At 37.3% G+C, this 19,853-nt stretch overlaps 2 protein-coding genes across 2 annotated transcripts; both read left to right on the forward strand.

Annotated features, from left to right (window-relative positions):
- Positions 1-1,981: 1,981 nt before the first annotated feature.
- LOC117624116 (sucrose synthase 2-like) lies at positions 1,982-13,160 on the forward strand. The gene is made up of 15 exons (XM_034355257.1): positions 1,982-2,129; positions 2,297-2,414; positions 8,931-9,082; positions 9,256-9,448; positions 9,714-9,832; positions 9,961-10,177; positions 10,289-10,384; positions 10,462-10,635; positions 10,823-10,939; positions 11,051-11,217; positions 11,489-11,713; positions 11,868-12,189; positions 12,261-12,505; positions 12,586-12,724; positions 12,923-13,160. The coding sequence occupies exons 1-15, from the start codon at positions 2,065-2,067 to the stop codon at positions 12,959-12,961; spliced, it is 2,388 nt and encodes a 795-aa protein (XP_034211148.1). The 5' UTR covers positions 1,982-2,064; the 3' UTR covers positions 12,962-13,160.
- Positions 13,161-13,663: 503 nt separating this feature from the next.
- LOC117616724 (sucrose synthase 2-like) lies at positions 13,664-19,488 on the forward strand. The gene is made up of 15 exons (XM_034346121.1): positions 13,664-14,009; positions 14,117-14,249; positions 14,892-15,043; positions 15,251-15,443; positions 15,677-15,795; positions 15,900-16,116; positions 16,275-16,370; positions 16,451-16,624; positions 16,817-16,933; positions 17,043-17,209; positions 17,486-17,710; positions 17,879-18,200; positions 18,277-18,521; positions 18,599-18,737; positions 19,234-19,488. The coding sequence occupies exons 1-15, from the start codon at positions 13,846-13,848 to the stop codon at positions 19,270-19,272; spliced, it is 2,502 nt and encodes an 833-aa protein (XP_034202012.1). The 5' UTR covers positions 13,664-13,845; the 3' UTR covers positions 19,273-19,488.
- The last annotated feature ends 365 nt before the right edge of the window (positions 19,489-19,853 follow it).

A 19,853-nucleotide genomic window follows, 5' to 3' on the forward strand; every position in this document is an offset into this window, starting at 1 on the left:
TTTGCAGCTTTTGTGGAGCTCCGTGACTCTCCATATTGGTCGCCACCACTGGGGCTCCATATCGATCTCCTTGATAATAGTGAGAAGGTGTAGGAGCAGGAGAAGAGGAAACTTGATTCCCCATGTTAACTACAATTTCAAACTGATTGCAAGTTTTGCTTTGATTTGAATTCCTTCGGGCCAAACCTCATTATATATAGTAGTCTCATTACTCACACAAGCTTATAATAATACTCCATCCTTAATTATTGGCCACCACAGAATATGTTATATGTTATTTAGGACTTGCTTAATTAATTAGTTATAATTCTTTGATTAAAATAAAATAAAATTAGAATTATCTCTCCATAGTGCGCTTTATTCTTCTCATGCCATTAAAAAAAATAGAAAAAAAGAGGATTTTCATGAGTCGGTACTCCAGGAGTCAGTCAAAAAGATGATTGATTCTTGTTCTCCTGTATCCTGTGCTTTTTTGTTTTTGCAGTTATGATATTTGACTGAGTGTGAGATAAATGATGAACAGATCTGTGTCTCTATATTATATTAAGTAGGATAATATTCTTCACCTTTCGAAATGATACTTGCGTTTGTTATTTCTTTATTCATAATACCTTTAATTAAACATTAGATTTTTAAATATATATATATATACACACACATGTTGACAAGTCTACCAATAAGAACACTATAAATATAACTAAATAAAGAAGCCTGTTAATTTGGTGACACGCAAGCATCTTCCTTGCTGTTAATTTGGTGACACTATAAATACATAATCATTAGCAATTGGATTTATTCTTAATAACACTCAAGTATATATCAAGGAAAGATCGATGCTTAATTATTCTGTTAATTAGTTCCAGCATGCCTGATTAGTCAGCCAAATATTAATAATTGAGATATACAGGTTCTTCTAGTCTCTGACGGCCACAGTAAAGAAATTATAATCTAAACCCTAAACAGAACCTTTTAAAAATAAATAAATAAATAAAAAAGTTTAGGTTGGCAGAAAGAATGGCAATCAGTGAGTCCCTCGACCCAAGTGAATCAGATTCCTCACTGATTAGGTTTATGAACTTTCATAGTTTAGTTATACAAATCATTTCATACCTTAATCCCTCAACATAATATAATAGGATTAGGGTTAGTTTGACATTGTTGTGATGTGAAAATAATCGCTGTCAGATTTGTTGTGAAAGAACTCAATTATGAAATAAATCAGTTTGGCGTTTGATAAACTTTTTGTTAAAAGTGTTGTTAGTACTGATTCCCGCATAATCATAAAATGAAAGCATCTCATTAGCTGTTTTCCCTTATAGCTTTCTCTCATAACAATTTTTAACAATAAGTGATTTTCTCATAGTTTACCAAACGAGCTAGGCTTCTCAAAAATTTTAAAAAATCACTTAACACCTCAAATAAACAATGTCAAACGAGCACTTAATTGTTCAATTCCTCCTCAAAATTATAGTCAAATTCCACTTTACTACTGCAAATCAAAGTAACACACATTATCCCTTGACCAAGATTGGGTGGTTTACATTGCAACCAGCGTCAAATTCGTCAAAAAAATCCGTTAAAATCGCGGTATTAGGCCTACTTGCAAACCGATCCGTCCCCGAGCCCATATTATAAGGCCCAATTAATGTGCGGCAATACTTTTATCGATAAATTCCAATCCCACCGTTTGGATTTCAAAAAGCGAGGGAGAGTGTTGACTCTGGACGAACACGCCTTCACATTTATGACCCAACCGAACCGATTCACCGTCTCGCTCTCTCTCTCTCTCTCTCTGAATCTGATCAGAGCAAACAATGGCTGACGGCTATTTTTGTCTCCATCCCTCCTCTCTCATCTTCTACCGTTTCTTTTTTGTCCTTTCATATATTTATGTTGAACGGCATCTTCACCTTCATCTGCTTTTTCTTCCTCCGCTTTTGTATCACTCACTGTAATATTTTCTCTATCTGCTTTGCTACCTTTCTCTTCTGTCCCTGTCTCTCTTCCTCTATCTCTCTCTGTGTCTCTGGCGGTGTGTGTGAGGAGGACTGAGGAACTTCCACCATGAAAAAGTGGATTCAGAACACGCTCGCTGCTCACTGCAATGAACTTGTTTCTCTTCTCTACAGGTCTCTCTCTCTCTCTCTCTCTCTCTCTCTCTCTCTCTCTCTCTCTCTCTCTCTCTCTCTCTCTTGTTTTTCAAATGGAGAAATCGTTTTGAAAATATATTTAAAAAGTAGATGTGGGTTTTTGATAAATTAGAGATGTTGTTATGTTGAAAGGTTTGTTGACCGAGGAAGGGGATACTACAATCTTATCAAATCATAGACGAGCTGGAAAAAGTGATTCAAGAGGATGAAGGATTGCAGAAGCTCAAGGATAGCCCCTTCAGCAAAGTCTTACAGTCTGCCCAGGTCAGTCAATTTTGCTACACACACTTGTGCTATTGTCTTTTTTATTATTTATTTTTCCATTTTTGGTGTACAAATATATTAGTTATGCTATTGTGCTTGAAATGAGAATGTTATGTTTCTAGGATTTCTTTGTCCAGTTTATTCATATGAGGAAGTTATTTGTTTTCTTTGAAGATGACAATTTAAACGTTATGATTTAAAGTTCCAAGTTTCCATTATGTGCAACCTAAGAAAGCAAGAAATCTATTGTGCGGAAGCATCAACCAACTGTGAGTGAAAAATAAACAACTGGCAAGAGATAAAAACAACAAAACAATACCAATAAGAACACTAAGATTTATACTGGTTCGGCAATGCCTACATCCAATTTGGAGACGACGGAGTAATCCACTATAATCAAATAAGAGAATATAATAGTGTTTAACACTTAGAAACCCAAGCCCCAAATATACCCAAGCTCACACACTCAAGAATATAAAGAAAATACAAATTGAGTACAATTTGAAGAAATGGAAAAATAAGGCAACCACAAATTGTTTTGCTACCCAACTATTATTTTTCCTCTCTCACTTCTCTCTCTCAGTCTTTGGTGCGGCTCTCTTCATCTGCTGGTCCTTTTAAAGCCAAATGATGAGTGGCTCTTCAAAGGGGCCAACGGGTGGGCTGCTAATCAAGTCAAGCCAATTAATTAGTCAAAGTCTAATAATTAATGTGTCCACGGCTCAATATATAGGTAAAGCCTAAAGCTGCCCATAATAAATGCATTCCCATGCAATTTGTCCACCAATCAACCAAATACCAAGATAAACAGCTAAAACAACCAATCAACCAAATTTCAAGGTTGTAGGTGCATTATTGAGTCAAATAGTCAACAATCTCGACCTTCACTCAAAATTGCACCAAACCATAGTAGTAATACTCTCAATGGTCGTCTCCCAATCCCCCACGGAGCAATCAATAAATTTTTCAAATGTCAATCAAGTCTAATCAGTGCTTAAACTTGAGCAACGAAACTTGCTTTGTCAACATATCCGTAGGATTGTCGACAGTCCCAATCTTCTAAAGAAGAATATCTCCCTTGTCAATAATCTCAAGAACAAAATGGAACCTTATGTCAATGTGTTTCGTACGTGCATGATGAATTTGATTCTTTACTAAATAAATAGCACTCTGACTGTCACAATGAACATCCACATGGTCATGTTGAACCCCTAACTCATCAACCAACCCTTGAAGCTAGATGACTTCCTTAATAGCTTCTGTTACCGCCATGTATTCCGCTTCAGTAGTCGACAAGGCAATAGTAGATTGCAAAGTCAATCTCCAACTCACTGGACCTCCAGCAAGAGTGAATACAAAATCTATAGTGGACCTACGCTTGTCCAAATCACCTGCGTAATTAGAGTCCACATATCCAACAACACATTGACTAGTAACTTTATCCTGCTGAAATAATAAACCAACATCTACAGTACCCAAAATATACTGTAAAATCCATTTCATAGCTTGACAATGCCCTTTTCTTGGATTATGCATATATCTATTGACAATACTAACAGCTTGTGAAATATCAGGCCTAGTACACACTATAGCATACATCAAACTACCAACAGCACTTGCATATGGAATTTGAGCCATGTAATAACTCTCTTCACTAGTTTTAGGAGAAATAAAAGCATTAAGTTTGAAATGAGGGGCAAGAGGTGTACTAACCGGTTTTGAATTATCATTCATCCCGAAACGTTGTAGTACCTTCTTCAATGACATAGACTAATCTTGCCCTTCGCTCTATCTCTTTCAATTTCCACACCTAGTATCTTCCAAGCTTCTCCCAAGTCATTCATCTCAAATTCATTACTTAGTTGAGTCTTCAACCTTTCAATCTTCACTTTGCTCTTACATGCTATAAGCATATCATCAACATATAAAAGCATATAAATGAAGGTTCCATTTTGTAGCTTGCGAAAGTATACACAATGGTCATAGTGACTTTTTGGGTACTTTTGCTCGATCATAAATCGATCAAATCGCTTATACTATTATCTTGGAGACTGCTTCAAGCCATACAATGATTTTCGCAATTTGTAAACCCAATTTTCCTTGCCATTAACCTTAAAACCTTCTGGCTAAGACATATAAATCTCCTCCTCCAAATCACAATGTAAGAATGCAGTTTTGACATCAAGTTGAGCCAACTCAAGGTCTATAACCAAAGCCAACATAATACGAATAGAAGAATGTTTTACTACAGGTGAAAATACCTCATTGTAGTCAATGTCTTCCTTCTGAGCATAGCCTTTAGCTACCAATCTGGCTTTGAATTTTACATTGTCTTTTCCTAAATATTCCATCTTCTTGGCATAAACCCATTTGCAACCAATTGCTTTCTTCCTCTTCGGTAACTGAACCAGCTTCCAAGTCTCATTTTTATGAAGAGATTTTATCTCATCATCCATAAATTTCTTCCACTCCACACTCTCTGACCTTCTGACAGCTTCTTTGTAGGCAGATGAAATATCATCTTCAAAAACGAGAAGTGCATATGCCACAATATCAGTAAACCGAGCATGCTTTCGAATTTCCATTCTCGATCTTCTGGTTGCAATAGAATCTTGTTGCTATGGAGGCTCTTGGGTAGGTTCCTCCTCTTCATCATTCTCATCCTCATCATCAGAATCAATTGTAGGACTAGTGTCTGTAACATCAAACCTTATTGGAACAACTGGAGTTTTCAGTAACTCCACCTACTTTGGACTACTCATGGTCTTGGTCGCTTCAGTTTCACCTTCATGCTTGTTCTGATTAACCATAGCAACCTCATCAAAAGTCACATCTTTGCTTACAACAAATTTCTTCTTATCTGGACACCAGAGTCGGTATCCCTTCATGCCAGTGCTAAAACCCATAAATAGAGCTTTCTTTGCTCTTGGATCCAACTTGCTTTCCCTGACATGACAGTAAACAGGACAACCAAATATGTGTAAATACTTGTAATCAGTACAAGGTTTGCCATACCATACCTCCATGGGAGTTTTGCCCTCGTTCGCAATAGCAGACAACCGATTAATGAGATGACTTGCTTAAGTAATCGCCTCAGCCCAAAACGCCTTGCCTAAATTATCATTAGACAGCATACACCGGACTTTCTCAAGCAAAGTATTGTTTATGCACTCCGCCACCCCATTCTGTTGCGGTGTCTCCCTAACCGTGAAGTGCCTCACAATACCCTCATCTTGACAAACTTTCAAGAAAGGATCAGACTTAGATTCACCACCATTGTCTCATCTGAGAGTCTTGATCTTTCAACCGCTCTGCGTTTTAATCATTTTTTTCCACTTCAGGAATATCTTCAAGACTTCATCATTATGCTTCATGATGTACACCCATACTCTTCTACAGAAGTCATCAACAAAGGAGACAAAATAATGGCAACCTCCTCAAGATGCATTCTTGGAAGGTCCCCAAACATCAGTGTGAAAATAATCTAGAATGCCTTTAGTGTGTTGAATAGCGGTACCAAATTTCACTCTAGTTTGCTTATGCAGCCCACAGTGTTCACAGAATTCCAATTTGCATGCCTTCGCACCTTTTAATAAGCCTTGCTTCACCAATCCTTGCAATGCCTTTTCACCAGCATGCGTAAGACGGATATGCCATAACCTCGTAGTGTCTGTGTTATCTATGTCAGCAGCTTCGGTGACAGCTGCTTCACCAATAATTGTACTACCCAGCAAGAAATACAATTTATTTCATCCGGTACCTTTCATCACCACCAGTGCCCCATACACTACTTTAAGAACTCTACTGTCCATGGAGATCTTGAGACACTTGGATTCCAAAGTGCCCAATGAGATAGGATTCTTCTTCATATCCAGTACATACCGAACATCACTCAATGCTCTGACTGTTCCATCATGCATCTTCAAACAGATTTTGCATATCTCTTATGTTTTGCAAGCACTATTATTTCTCATAAAAAAAACTCCACCATCGAGCTCCTGGAAGCTAGAAAACCATTCCTGAATAGGACATATATGATAGGTGCAACCTGAATCCAAAATCCACTCCTTGGAGTAAACATCAGCAGATGAACTAGCCAAAGCAATCTCCAAATCATCATCTCCAAATTTTGCAACATTTGCTTCAGAACCCACTTTCTCCTTTTCTTTGTTCTTCAATTTGGGGCAGTCTTTCTTCCAATGACTTTTTTTGGCAATAAAAGGCACATTCGTCTTTAGCAGGAAACTTTCCTAGCGACTTTGAATGAGATTTTCCCTGTCCAGATTTTCTTTTATTTACCTCATTTTGTAACTTGTGAGTCTTCTATTCCTTCTTACGACACTCATAATTCACCAATGCCACAGACACCTCATCAAGTTTCACCTCGGATTTTTCATACAACAAAATAGTTGTCAAATGATCATAATGTCACATCCCGGGATTAGCTCCGCTGTAGCATGATATTATCTGCTTTGGGCCCCCATCTCTGCTCGAGCGGTTTTGTTTATGGTAACTCACGAGCAACTTCTCACTAGGTCACCCATCTTGGGATTGCTCTAACCCCAACTTGCTTAACTTTTGAAGTTCCCATAACTCCGAAGCCAGTGAACTCTCAAAAGGTCTCATACTAGATGGAGGCGGGCATGTACATATAAAGCACATCACCCCCTCTCCATTGGTCGATGTGGGATGTTACACATAATCATCAGGCAATGAATTTAACAAACATAGTGTCTTATCCTCGTCAGGAATTTTCACATCAAGGTTTGCTAAATCAGCAAGTATTTTATTATAATCATTGAGGTGTTCATGCATAGAAATACCTGGACGATACTGAAATCAGAAGAGTCGCTTCTTCAAGAATAGTTGATTTTCTGCGCTCTTAGTCATATACTTCTCCTCCAATTTCATCCATTTAGCAGAAGTTTCCTTCACATACGAGTATTTCAACTCCTTCTCAAGGAATTTTCGAATAGCGGCACAAGAATGAAGATTAATTCTCATCCACTGCTTGTCATCAATATCTTCAGGTTTATCCTCCAGAACCATATCCAACTCTTGTTGATACAACACATCCATAACTTCACATTGCCACATACCAAAATTATTAGAGCCATTCAATTTATCAACCTCTCATCTTGTAATAACAATTGGATGTCTATTAGATGTAGGTGCCGACGAAGACGATGTCGACTTCTTCTCCTTAACAAGTTCGTCTTTATCTCCAGCCATCTACTCATCACTATTCACAAATACAGTATTGTTCACAGTTACGGTAGTTGTACTGTTTACTGGAACTATAGTGTCAACATTATTCACGCCACTATAGCACAACACTATTCACGTCAATGTAACTCCAACAAATTTTTACTCCTACGAAACCCCAGTCGAAAAAACTGGAGCTTTGATACCACTTGTTGTGTGAAAGCATCAACCAACTGTGAGTGAAAAATAAACAACAACTGGCAAGAGATTAAAAAAAAAGCAAAACAACAACAAGATTTATACTGGTTTAGCAATGCCTACATCCAGTTTGGAGATGACAGAGTAATCCACTATAATCAAATAAGAGAATATAATAGTGTTTAACACTCAGAAACCCAAGCAGCAAATATACCCATGCTCACATACTCAAGAATATAAAGAGAATACAAATTGAATATAATTTGAAGAAAGGAAAAAATAACCAACGGCAGCCACAAATTATTTTTCTGCACAACTATTATTTTTCCTCTCTCACTTCTCTCTCAGAGTCTTTGGTGCAGCTCTCTCCATCTACTTCTCCTTTTAAAGCCAAGGATGAGTGGCTCTTCAAAGGAGCCAATGGGTTGGCTGCTAATCAAGTCAAACCAATTAATTAGTAAAAGTCGAATAACTAATATGCCCACGGCCCAATATATAGGCAAAGTCTAAAGCTGCCCATAATAAATGCATTCCCATGCAATTTGTCTGCCAATCAACCAAATACCAAGATAAACAGCCAAAAGCAACCAATCAACCAAATTTCAAGGTTGTAGGTGCATTATTGAGTCAAATAGTCAACAAAATCTTCATTGTGCATTGCTTGTAACCTTGGTTGAGAAGAAATTTTGATTTCAGGCACTGATGACAATCAATGGGATTCAGCACATATATTTTAGTTTCCCTAATTTTTAGATGCTTTATGCAAGAAGTTAGTGCTGGTGAGGGAAGGGGCTGTTTTACAGTCAATTGGACAGAGGTAGTTATGCTGCTATGATGTTTTAAGTGACATAATGTATTTGCAATGCAGTAAAACATGTTTATTGGGTTTTTTATTTGTAAGCTTCTTTATTTTTTGCCATAAGTGATATGGAAAAGGCACTTTGTTGGTATTTTAAAGTGGTCATCGCATTGATGTTTCTGTTAGTGTACCAAGCAAAGACGTGCTCTCTTATGTCTTTCATGCAATGTCCAAATACTCAATGAATAGCTAACATGGGTCGAAGTGGTCTTTGTAGTTCTGGTTTTCTGATTCCTTCTTTATTTTTCATTTAGGAAGCAATTGTTCTACCTCCTTTCGTTGCTCTTGCATTTCGTCCAAGACCTGGTGTTTGGGAATATGTTCGAGTCAATGTGTATGAACTCAGTGTGGATCATTTGACTGTTGCAGAATATCTTCAATTCAAGGAAGAACTTATAGATGGAGAGTAAGGGATCTCATATGTAAATCTTTGTTACTGAAATTTGTAATTTATGCTGTATCTCTGCACTTTCCTACCTGGTGAAGCATTAAATAGTGCCGACCGACTAAACAGTTTTTACTTGCTCTTTCAAATGCTTTGTCCACAAGTACAATCTGAATTTGAAATGATTTTCCTAGGTGCAATGACAACTATGTGCTTGAACTTGATTTCGAGCCATTTAATGCAGCATTCCCTCGACCAACCCGGTCCTCATCAATTGGAAATGGGGTTCAATACCTTAACCGTCACTTATCCTCAATTATGTTCAGTAAAAAAGAAAGTTTGGAGCCACTTCTGGATTTCCTTCGTACGCACAAACATGATGGCCATGTAAGTTTGAAATTTGAAAATCTATGAGTTTTAATGAATGAGCATTACACATTGTCAGTTATCATCGTGATTTTTTGGCCCATTAATTTATTTTACTGGACTTTTCTTTGCTTGCATTTAAATTGAGTGTAACCTACTTGCCAACCTTAGGTTCTTAGTATTTTCCTTTCCTAAAGCCATGCATGAATTAATATCAAAACAAAGTTTTGAAATCCTGATGAGGTACCTTTTGACTGAATGATATTAGTTGTGAAATCTTGTGCAGGCAATGATGCTAAACGATCGGATTCATAGCATATTGAGACTTCAGTCTGCTTTAGCAAAGGCAGAGGAGTATCTTTCTAAGTTTCCTCCAACTACACCATATTCTGAATTTCAGTTTGAGTAAGAAACTCATCTATATTTCAAATATTTTGATTGCCACTACTTTTGGGGAATGATTTGATTCCTTTGGATATTACCTTTGAAGTGTCAATGCAACATAGCTTTAACCTTTTTTACACTAAATGTAGCTTGCAAGGCATGGGGTTTGAGAGAGGGTGGGGTGACACAGCACAGCGGGTGTCAGAGATGGTGCATCTGCTCTTGGAAATTCTTCAGGCCCCTGATCCCTCTACCCTGGAAAGTTTTCTTGGGAGGATTCCTATGGTGTTCAATGTTGTCATTGTGTCTCCACATGGCTACTTTGGCCAAGCAAATGTCTTGGGTTTGCCTGATACAGGCGGGCAGGTCTTGCTTATTTTTCCCTATCTCATGTCCATTTGTTTGTTTTTGGCCTTCCTTTCATAGCTTTTTCTCCTAAAACCATGAAAAAGTTATATATTTTTTAACTGATATCAGGTTGTTTATATACTGGATCAAGTGCGCGCCCTGGAGAATGAGATGCTTCTTAGAATAAAAAATCAAGGATTGGGTGTGATACCAAAGATTCTGATTGTAAGTTTGCCTAACTAAAAGTTTACGCAGTATTAGTTGGATAAGGTGTCGTTTTATATTAATTCTTGTGGTTTAAGGTTACCCGACTAATACCTGATGCAAAAGGGACAACATGCAACCAAAGATTGGAAAGAGTCAGTAGTACAGAACACACACATATCTTACGGGTACCTTTCAGGACTAAGAATGGAATTTTGCGGAAATGGCTTTCAAGGTTTGATGTGTGGCCTTACTTGGAGACCTTCGCAGAGGTAAGCAATCAAAAGCATAGGTTTTTATTTATTTTTAAATCCTGTTTCTCTTCCCCTTTATTTTTCGTTGTCTCTTTTCAATTGCTTGAATGATCAATCTATACCATGCATGCTTATGGATTTTAATAACTTTGCTTATCAGTAATATGACACAATAGCTCCTTTCTCCTACTGTGGCTATTGTCAGGATGCCTCGAATGAAATTGCAGCTGTGTTTCAAGGTGTTCCGGATCTGATCATTGGAAACTACAGCGATGGAAATCTTGTTGCAACTCTGTTATCTTATAAACTAGGAATTACACAGGTGAACTCTATTTTTTTCATCCTATTATTTCCGATACAACATAAAATATTGGTGAAATGACATGGGGGAATATATTGATTTTAATGTTTCGAAATGGGATTCTCAATGAAGTGCAATATTGCTCATGCATTGGAGAAAACAAAGCACCCAGATTCTGATATATATTGGAAAAAACATGAGGACAAGTACCATTTTTCTAGTCAATTCACTGCTGATCTTATTGCAATGAACAATGCTGATTTCATAATCACCAGCACATACCAAGAGATTGCAGGAAGGTTAGACTTCTTCTCTAGTTTTTTGGAACATGATTTGAATATCTATTACATTTTCCAAAAGAAATAATATCTCAATTTGTTCCACTACCTGCAGTTGCATTTGTAATGTAGTAGTATAATATGTTATATTTATGATTAGCAAGTTCAAATTCTTGTCTGTAACAAGTAAATGGACTGCTACATTTTGCAAAATGTGGTCCTTTATTCTTTTGTCTTGATTCTAGTATGTTTTGCTTATCGTTTTAAAGTTTAATATTGTTCTTCATCTCAGCAAGAATAATGTTGGACAATATGAGAGCCACACAGCTTTCACTCTTCCTGGGCTGTATCGAGTTGTTCATGGGATTAATGTTTTTGATCCCAAGTTTAATATCGTCTCCCCAGGAGCAGATATGTGTATATATTTTCCATATTATGAAAAGGAAAGAAGACTTACTGCTCTATATGGCTCAATTGAAGAACTCTTATATGGGGCTGAGCAGAATGAGGAGCATATGTGAGTATCTTTAGTGTTTAAGTAGGGGAGAAAACAAACCTTTTTCAAAAAAATTTAGCCTATTTTAAGTGATATATAACTATTTGTGATGGAACTGACATGTACTTCATTTTCTTTGCACAATTTGTCTGATACTTCTTCAATGGTGATGCAGTGGGATGTTGAGTGATCGATCAAAGCGTATTGTCTTTTCCATGGCAAGACTTGATAAAGTGAAAAATTTAACTGGACTTGTTGAGTTTTATGCTAAGAGCACCAAGCTAAGAGAACTGGTAAACCTTGTTGTGGTTGGTGGTTACATAGATGTCAAGAACTGCAGGGATAGAGAAGAAATGGCGGAGATTGAAAAGATGCATGGCCTCATTAAGAAATACAATTTGAGTGGCCAGTTTCGATGGATAGTGACCCAAATGAACCATGCTCGCAATGGTGAGCTGTACCGCTACGTTGCAGACACAAAAGGTGTCTTTGTGCAGGTATGTGGTATAGATATATGATGGTTTGTTTTGGTATTTATTTTCCGGGTTTTAACTATTATCTTTTGCAGCCTGCTTTTTACGAAGCTTTTGGCCTCACCGTTGTGGAAGCCATGAGTTGTGGCCTTCCTACTTTTGCAACTTGTCATGGTGGCCCTGCTGAGATCATTGAGCATGGTATTTCAGGGTTCCATATTGATCCCTATCACCCTGATCAAGTGGCTGCACTTCTGGTTGACTTCTTTGACCAGTGCCAGAAGGATCCTGGCTATTGGGAAAGGATATCTGAAACCGGGATTAAACGAATTTTTGAAAGGTTTCATATTTTCTGGCAAACTTTTAAAAAGACAAATTTTGTCAACCGGGGGGTAACTAATTTCATGCTCAATTGTCTAGGTACACTTGGAAGATATATTCTGAGAGGCTACTCAACTTAGCTGGGGTTTATGGATTCTGGAAGCATGTGTCTAAGCTTGAGAGACGAGAGACGCGGCGATATCTGGAGATGTTTTACATTCTCAAATACCGAAACCTGGTCAGTAGTGTTATCCTTCCCAGTATGACACAGTAGACTCCCTGTAATCTGTAAGTCGGTTTTACATTCTATTTACAAAAAGAAAAAGGTTACCGTAAGCAAAAAGCTAAAATTATCTTTTCGGCTTCTGCATTTTCCTGATTAGTGGCTCGGTAGATCACTTTTCGGCTTCTGACCATGATTCTGATCCTGTTTCAGGTTAAGTCCATCTCGCTGGCTGTTGATGAGCAGCATTGAAGAATCATATCATAGGTGCCAAAGAAGCAGTTCGCTTGTTGCTGCTTAGTGTGTGCATTTGAATATATTGATCCAAAAAATTCTGTAATCGCTATACCACCGTATAATTTTGCCGCCTTAAAAATTTAGCACGAACACATGTACAAATTAATCTAGCGCTAGGTAGTAGCTGTTTTTTTTGTTTTCCTGGAAAAATAAGGACACCCGAGAATTTTCTCAGCACTTCGCATTATTGTCTGCATTTTATTCTTGTTCTTGATGAAGAAGTATCAAGCAATTAAATATGTTAATTATACTAATCCAGGCCAGATGTTAGCAATTCAGTCCGTCTCTATCCAATCTGATACACTGTTACACAAGTTCAAATTCTTGCCATCCACTGCCCAAATCAGCATCATCTTTTTTCTTTTTTAATATAAGCGATAGTCTAAACTAAAGGAGGATTTTTGACAAACACTACTAAGATGTCATAGGTATTCGAACTTGAGATTTACAAGTTAAGCCTCTCAGATTCAGAAACACACTTAAAATGGGCCATAGACACATTACTGGGTTGGGCATGCTTGCAAGTCAATCTAGCTTAAAGCCCACTTTTTTTATAGGCCCAATGAAGCCCAGTTTAGGGTCCTAGTGATCTCCGCCTGGATATGAAAATCTGAAAATTTTCCGTTTTGATTTCAAATAGCGAGGGAAGAGTCAGGATTCTCAGGCCTTTACAGAGGCTGGCGCCGCTGAAACACCGCCAAGTGCCCCTTCACACTTATAACCGTCACTCTCTCTCTCTCTCTCTCTCTCTCTCTCTCTCTCTGATCGGACCAAAACAATGGCCCTTTTTGTCTCCTTTCTCCTCTCTCGTTTTCTGCAATTTCCGTTTGGCTATTTATATGCTTTATGTGTCCCTCCTCTCCTCACCTTCTCCTTCACCTTCACCTTCACCTCCAGTTTCTACTTTCTCTGTCTCTCTGGTAGTTCCAGCTTCAACCATGAGGAAGAGCATTGAAGACACCCTCGCTGCTCACCGCAATGAACTTGTTTCTCTTCTCTCCAGGTCTCTTTCTCTCTCTCTCAATGGAGGGTTCTTTTCGAAATTAAGAAATAAATAAATAAAAATTTGATGTGGGTTTTGAGAAAGTTGTGATTTTGTTATGTTGGAAGGTATGTTGATCGAGGAAATGGGATACTGCAACCTCATCAAATGATAAACGAGCTAGAAAACGTGATTGCAGAGGATGAAGGAATGCAGAAGCTCAAGGATAGCCCCTTCAGTATAGTCTTACAGTCTGCGCAGGTCAATTTCCTACACTTTCTTGGGTGCAAATATATTAATTATGCGGTTATTAGTTCTGCATGTCCCCTTTGTGTTTCACATTGATTTTGAAATGAGGATGTTATGTTTTTTAGAGCAGCTTACTGTTTATTATTTGTTTACACAGTATAGATAACGAAATTTTAGGATGTCTCTGAAGCAGTACATGTTTGTTTGCTTAGAAAATGACAAGTAAATGGTATAATTTAAAGTTCCAATTTTTCATTATTCGGGACCCAAGAAAACACAAATCTTTCATTCTGCATGGCTTGTAAACTCTGTTGAGGTGAACTTTTGATTTCAGGAACAGATGACATTGAATGTGATTCAGCATATATATATTTCATCTTCCCTCATTTTTCTATACAACCATATACACAGATTATGAAATTTTCACATAAAATGGTAGTTTAAATTGATCATGATAATTATGGCTTTGTTTCAATGCACATTATTTTTTAATCCATTGAATATATTAGATTTTATTAGTATATACCTAAAACCAAGCAAAGAAATGTCCTATTATGTATTTCATGCGATATCCAAATGCCTTATAAATGACAAATATGTGTGATTTTTTCGTTGTTCTGGTTTTTTTATTTCATTCTTTGTTTGTCATTTTAGGAAGCAATTGTTCAAACTCCTTTCGTGGCTCTTGCACTTCGTCCAAGACCTGGTGTATGGGAATATGTTCGTGTTAATGTGTATGAGCTCAGTGTGGATCTTTTGAGTGTTGCAGAATATCTCCGGTTCAAGGAAGAACTTCTGGATGGAGAGTAAGGGATCTCATGTGTAAATCTTTGTTAATGAAATTTGTAATTGATGCTGAATCTCTGTGCTTTCTTATCTGGTGTAGCATTAAGCATTACATTGTAAGGACAAACCAGGTTTTATATTGTTACCTTCTCCAAAAAAAAATCAGGTTTTGTTTGGTCTTTTTCATTATCCACGAATGCAATCTCAATTTGAAATGATTGTCCTAGGTGCAATGACAAATATGTGCTTGAACTTGATTTGGAGCCATTTAATGCAACATTCCCTCGACCAACCCGCTCATCATCAATTGGAAATGGGGTTCAGTTCCTTAACCGTCACTTATCTTCAATTATGTTCCGTAACAAAGAAAGTTTGGAGCCTCTTCTCGATTTCCTTCGTACACATAAACACGATGGACATGTAAGTTTGATTAAGCTATGGGTTTTACTGAATGAGCATTCCACTTTTGTAGTTATCTTTATGATTTTCTGGCCCATTAGTTTATTTTGCTGGGCTTCTCTTCACATACAAATTTAGTGTAAGCTATTTTTCAACGTTAGGTTCCTAGTAAATCCTTGCCTAAATTCATATCTGCAGTAATATGAAAATAAGGTTTTGAAATCCTCACATAGTAGTTCTATAATCTTGTGTAGGCAATGATGCTAAATGATAGGATTCAGAGCATACCCAGACTTCAGTCTGCTTTAGCAAAGGCAGAGGAATATCTTTCTAAGTTACCGGCAACTACACCATATTCTGACTTTGAATTTGAGTAAGCAACCCATCTATTTTCAAATACTTTGATATCCACTGCTTTAGTGGGATGATTTTTTTGCTTTAGATAATACCCTTTAATCTTCTTTACACTAAGTGCAGCTTACAAGGAATGGGATTTGAAAGAGGGTGGGGTGACACAGCACAACGGGTATCAGAGATGGTTCATCTTCTCTTGGAAATTCTTCAGGCTCCTGATCCATCTACTCTGGAAACTTTTCTTGGAAGGATTCCTATGGTGTTCAATGTTGTCATTGTTTCTCCACATGGCTACTTTGGCCAAGCAAATGTTTTGGGTTTGCCTGACACTGGTGGCCAGGTATTGCTTACTTTTCACTATTTCATGTCCATTTGTTGGTGTTTGATCCTTTCTTCCATTTAGCTGTCTATCTGATAGAATATTAATAGATTTAGTAGTTTACGAATTGTTTTCACTTGAAACCATGAAAAAGTTATATCTTTTCTTACTGATGTCAGGTTGTTTATATACTGGATCAAGTACGTGCCCTGGAGAATGAGATGCTTCTTAGAATACAAAACCAAGGACTGGATGTTATTCCAAAAATTCTGATTGTAAGTTTGCTCAACTGAAAGTTCTTGTGATATGAGTTGACATAAGGTGTCAGTTTATATCACTTCTTGTCTGGTTTAAGGTTACCCGACTGATACCTGATGCAAAAGGGACAACATGCAACCAAAGATTGGAAAGAATCAGTGGCACAGAACACACACATATCTTGCGGGTACCTTTCAGAACTGAGAATGGAATTATGCGGAAATGGATTTCAAGGTTTGATGTGTGGCCGTACTTGGAGACCTTCGCAGAGGTAAGGATTACGCAGCCAAAAGCATAGGATTACTTTTTGTGCTCCTGTTTAATCTTCCTTTATTTCTTTTCTGCCCTTGGTGCATTGCTTGAATAATCAAACTTTATCGTACATGCTTTTGGGTTTTTATTACCCTTGTTTGTGGGTTATATTAACATAATTAATCCTTTTTCTTGTTGTGGCCATGCTTAGGATGCCTCAAATGAAATAGCTGCTGAGTTGCAGGGTGTTCCAGATTTGATCATTGGAAACTACAGTGATGGAAATCTTGTTGCAACTCTGTTATCTAATAAACTTGGAATCTCACAGGTGAACTGTAATTTTTCAATCTATTATTTCAGATACAACATAACTTATCAGTGAAATAACAGGGGACATATATTGATTTTAATTTTTCAAAATGGAATTCTCCTTGTAGTGCAATATTGCTCATGCATTGGAGAAAACCAAGTACCCAGATTCTGATATATATTGGAAAAAACATGAGGACAAGTACCATTTTTCTAGTCAATTCACTGCTGATCTTATTGCAATGAACAATGCTGATTTCATAATCACCAGCACATACCAAGAGATTGCAGGAAGGTTAGACTTCTTCTCTAGTTTGTTTGGAACATGAATTGAATATCTATTACATTTTCCACAAGAAATAATATCTCAATTTGTTCCACTACCTGCAGTTGCACTTGTAATGTAGTAGTATAATATGTAAGTTATATTTATGATTAGCAAGTTCAAATTCTTGTCTGTAACAACTACGTGGACTTCTACATTTTGCAAAATGTGGTCCTTTATTCTTCTGTCTGGATTCTAGTATGTTTTGCTTATCATTTGAAAGCATAATATTGTTCTTTATCTCAGCAAGAATAATGTTGGACAGTATGAGAGCCACACAGCTTTCACTCTTCCTGGGCTGTATCGAGTTGTTCATGGGATTGATGTTTTTGATCCGAAGTTTAATATCGTCTCCCCAGGAGCAGATATGTGCATATATTTTCCATATTCTGAAAAGGAAAGAAGACTTACTGCTCTACATGGCTCAATTGAAGAACTCTTATATGGGGCTGAGCAGAATGAGGAGCATATGTGAGTATCTTTAGTGTTTAAGTAGGGGGATAAAGACTATTGTCTTTTAAATGGCACTTGTGATTATGTATGTAGATACACAAACACACACACACATTTGTATGTATTTGTGTTACATGACTTCATTTTCCTCAGACCTTGTTTCGATACTTCTTCATGGTGATGCAGTGGAATCTTGAGTGACCGATCAAAGCCTATTGTCTTTTCCATGGCAAGACTTGATAGAGTGAAAAACTTAACTGGCCTTGTTGAGTGTTATGGTAAGAGTACCAAGCTAAGAGAACTGGTAAATCTTGTTGTGGTTGGTGGTTACATAGACGCCAAGAACTCTAGGGATAGAGAAGAAGTCGCAGAGATTGACAAGATGCATGATCTCGTTAGGAAATACAACTTGAGTGGCCAGTTTCGGTGGATTGCAGCCCAAATGAACCGTGCCCGTAATGGTGAGCTATACCGCTACATTGCAGACACAAAAGGTGTCTTTGTGCAGGTATGAGGTGTAGCTATATGATGGTTTGTTGTGTATTAGAATTCCATGTTTTAACCTATCCTCTTATCTGTTGCAGCCTGCTTTTTATGAAGCTTTCGGCCTCACCGTTGTGGAAGCCATGACTTGTGGCCTTCCTACTTTTGCAACATGTCATGGTGGTCCTGCTGAGATCATTGAGCATGGTATCTCTGGGTTCCATATTGATCCCTATCATCAAGATCAAGTGGCTGCACTTCTGATTGACTTCTTTGATCAGTGCCAGAAGCATCCTGGCTACTGGGAAAAGATATCTGAAGCGGGCCTCAAACGAATTTATGAAAGGTTGCATTTCTGGCATGCTTTCAAAAAGACAATCTTTGTCAACCTCATTGTAACTAATTTCAAGCTCAATTCTCTAGGTACACTTGGAAGATATATTCTGAGAGGCTGCTCAATTTAGCTGGGGTTTATGGCTTCTGGAAGCATGTGTCTAAGCTTGAGAGGCGAGAGACAAGGCGATATCTGGATATGTTTTACATTCTCAAGTACCGAAATCTGGTTAGTAATGTTATCCTTCCCAGTATTACTCGTACACAAAATGGCACTTGCATTCCATGGATTTCATATGATGATCCATAAATTCAATTTACATTCTATTAGAGCAGGAAAGCCTTGCTATGACCATCCTTCAACTGTTGATAAAAGTTTGCATGTGCCCTGAGGATAAGTCTAGTTCTCTAAGAGGCATAGGTACCTCACGAATCAAAAAGCTAAAACATGTAATAGTTCAATTTTGTTTTGCACTTGGTTTGTTGGTGATTAAATGATTCTGTTGTTTTCTTGAGGAAAAAGTTTCGTCTATTTGTACAATATTAGCAGAGCAGAAAGATAATTTTCTTAAAGCCAATTTGCTCATCTACTTTTTTTTCTGATTTGTGCTGGTCCTTTTACATTCCACTCTTGATTTTAGATAGAGAGAGTTGATTGGAATGATTTGGTAGATCAATATCCTTGAAGGAATTATGTGACCTCTGCCATTTTGATCATCTTTCAGGTGAAGTCGATCCCACTGGCTGTTGATGAGCAGCATTGAACTTTATGATTACATGTCAATAAAAGAAGCTGTCTGCTTGTTCCTGCTCATTGTGCGTTGCATTTGAATTTCTGATGTTGTCGATCCTGTCCAACTGCTATGGACAGAACAGAACCATGTTTGTTTTCTTCTCGTTTGGTTTAGGATGTTTCATTGATGTTTGTTGAGTCTGTTGAACTTCATGTTTTAAATTAAATAAGTTGATGCTTTTGGTATTCAATATCTGCACGGAATTCATTTATTAAATTGAAGATATCTACAAGGGGCTTGTAGTAGTTCAAATGGCTAAGAGCAATTACACCTGCACTTGATGTCTTAAGTTCAATTCCTGCCTCCCCTTGTATAAAAAATGAAGAAAAAAAATAAAGATATCTTGTTTAAACGTCACAGAAGAAAGAAGAAACGTATCACGCATCTTCTCTGAATCTATAAAATACAAACAATACCTATCATTACAATAGTAATCTGTCACATCGCTTTTGTATCTTTACTATTCTATTGATGTTTACTGTGCTGATTTTGTGTCTGTGTCTTAAATGACGTTGTTTTAGATTTTTATTTTTACTTTTATTAAACAACAC

The sequence above is a fragment of the Prunus dulcis genome, chromosome 1 (assembly GCF_902201215.1).
Source record: "Prunus dulcis chromosome 1, ALMONDv2, whole genome shotgun sequence".
NCBI classification, from domain to species: domain Eukaryota; kingdom Viridiplantae; phylum Streptophyta; class Magnoliopsida; order Rosales; family Rosaceae; genus Prunus; species Prunus dulcis.

Coding starts and splice junctions, on each gene's coding strand:
- LOC117616724 (XM_034346121.1), top strand. CDS start 13,846: ATGCTTTATGTGTCCCTCCTCTCCTCACCTTCTCCTTCACCTTCACCT. Junction 15,044..15,250: donor GAAGAACTTCTGGATGGAGA/GTAAGGGATCTC, acceptor TGATTGTCCTAG/GTGCAATGACAAATATGTGC. Junction 17,210..17,485: donor TACCAAGAGATTGCAGGAAG/GTTAGACTTCTT, acceptor TCTTTATCTCAG/CAAGAATAATGTTGGACAGT.
- LOC117624116 (XM_034355257.1), top strand. CDS start 2,065: ATGAAAAAGTGGATTCAGAACACGCTCGCTGCTCACTGCAATGAACTT. Junction 10,636..10,822: donor ACTTGGAGACCTTCGCAGAG/GTAAGCAATCAA, acceptor GGCTATTGTCAG/GATGCCTCGAATGAAATTGC. Junction 10,940..11,050: donor ATAAACTAGGAATTACACAG/GTGAACTCTATT, acceptor TTCTCAATGAAG/TGCAATATTGCTCATGCATT.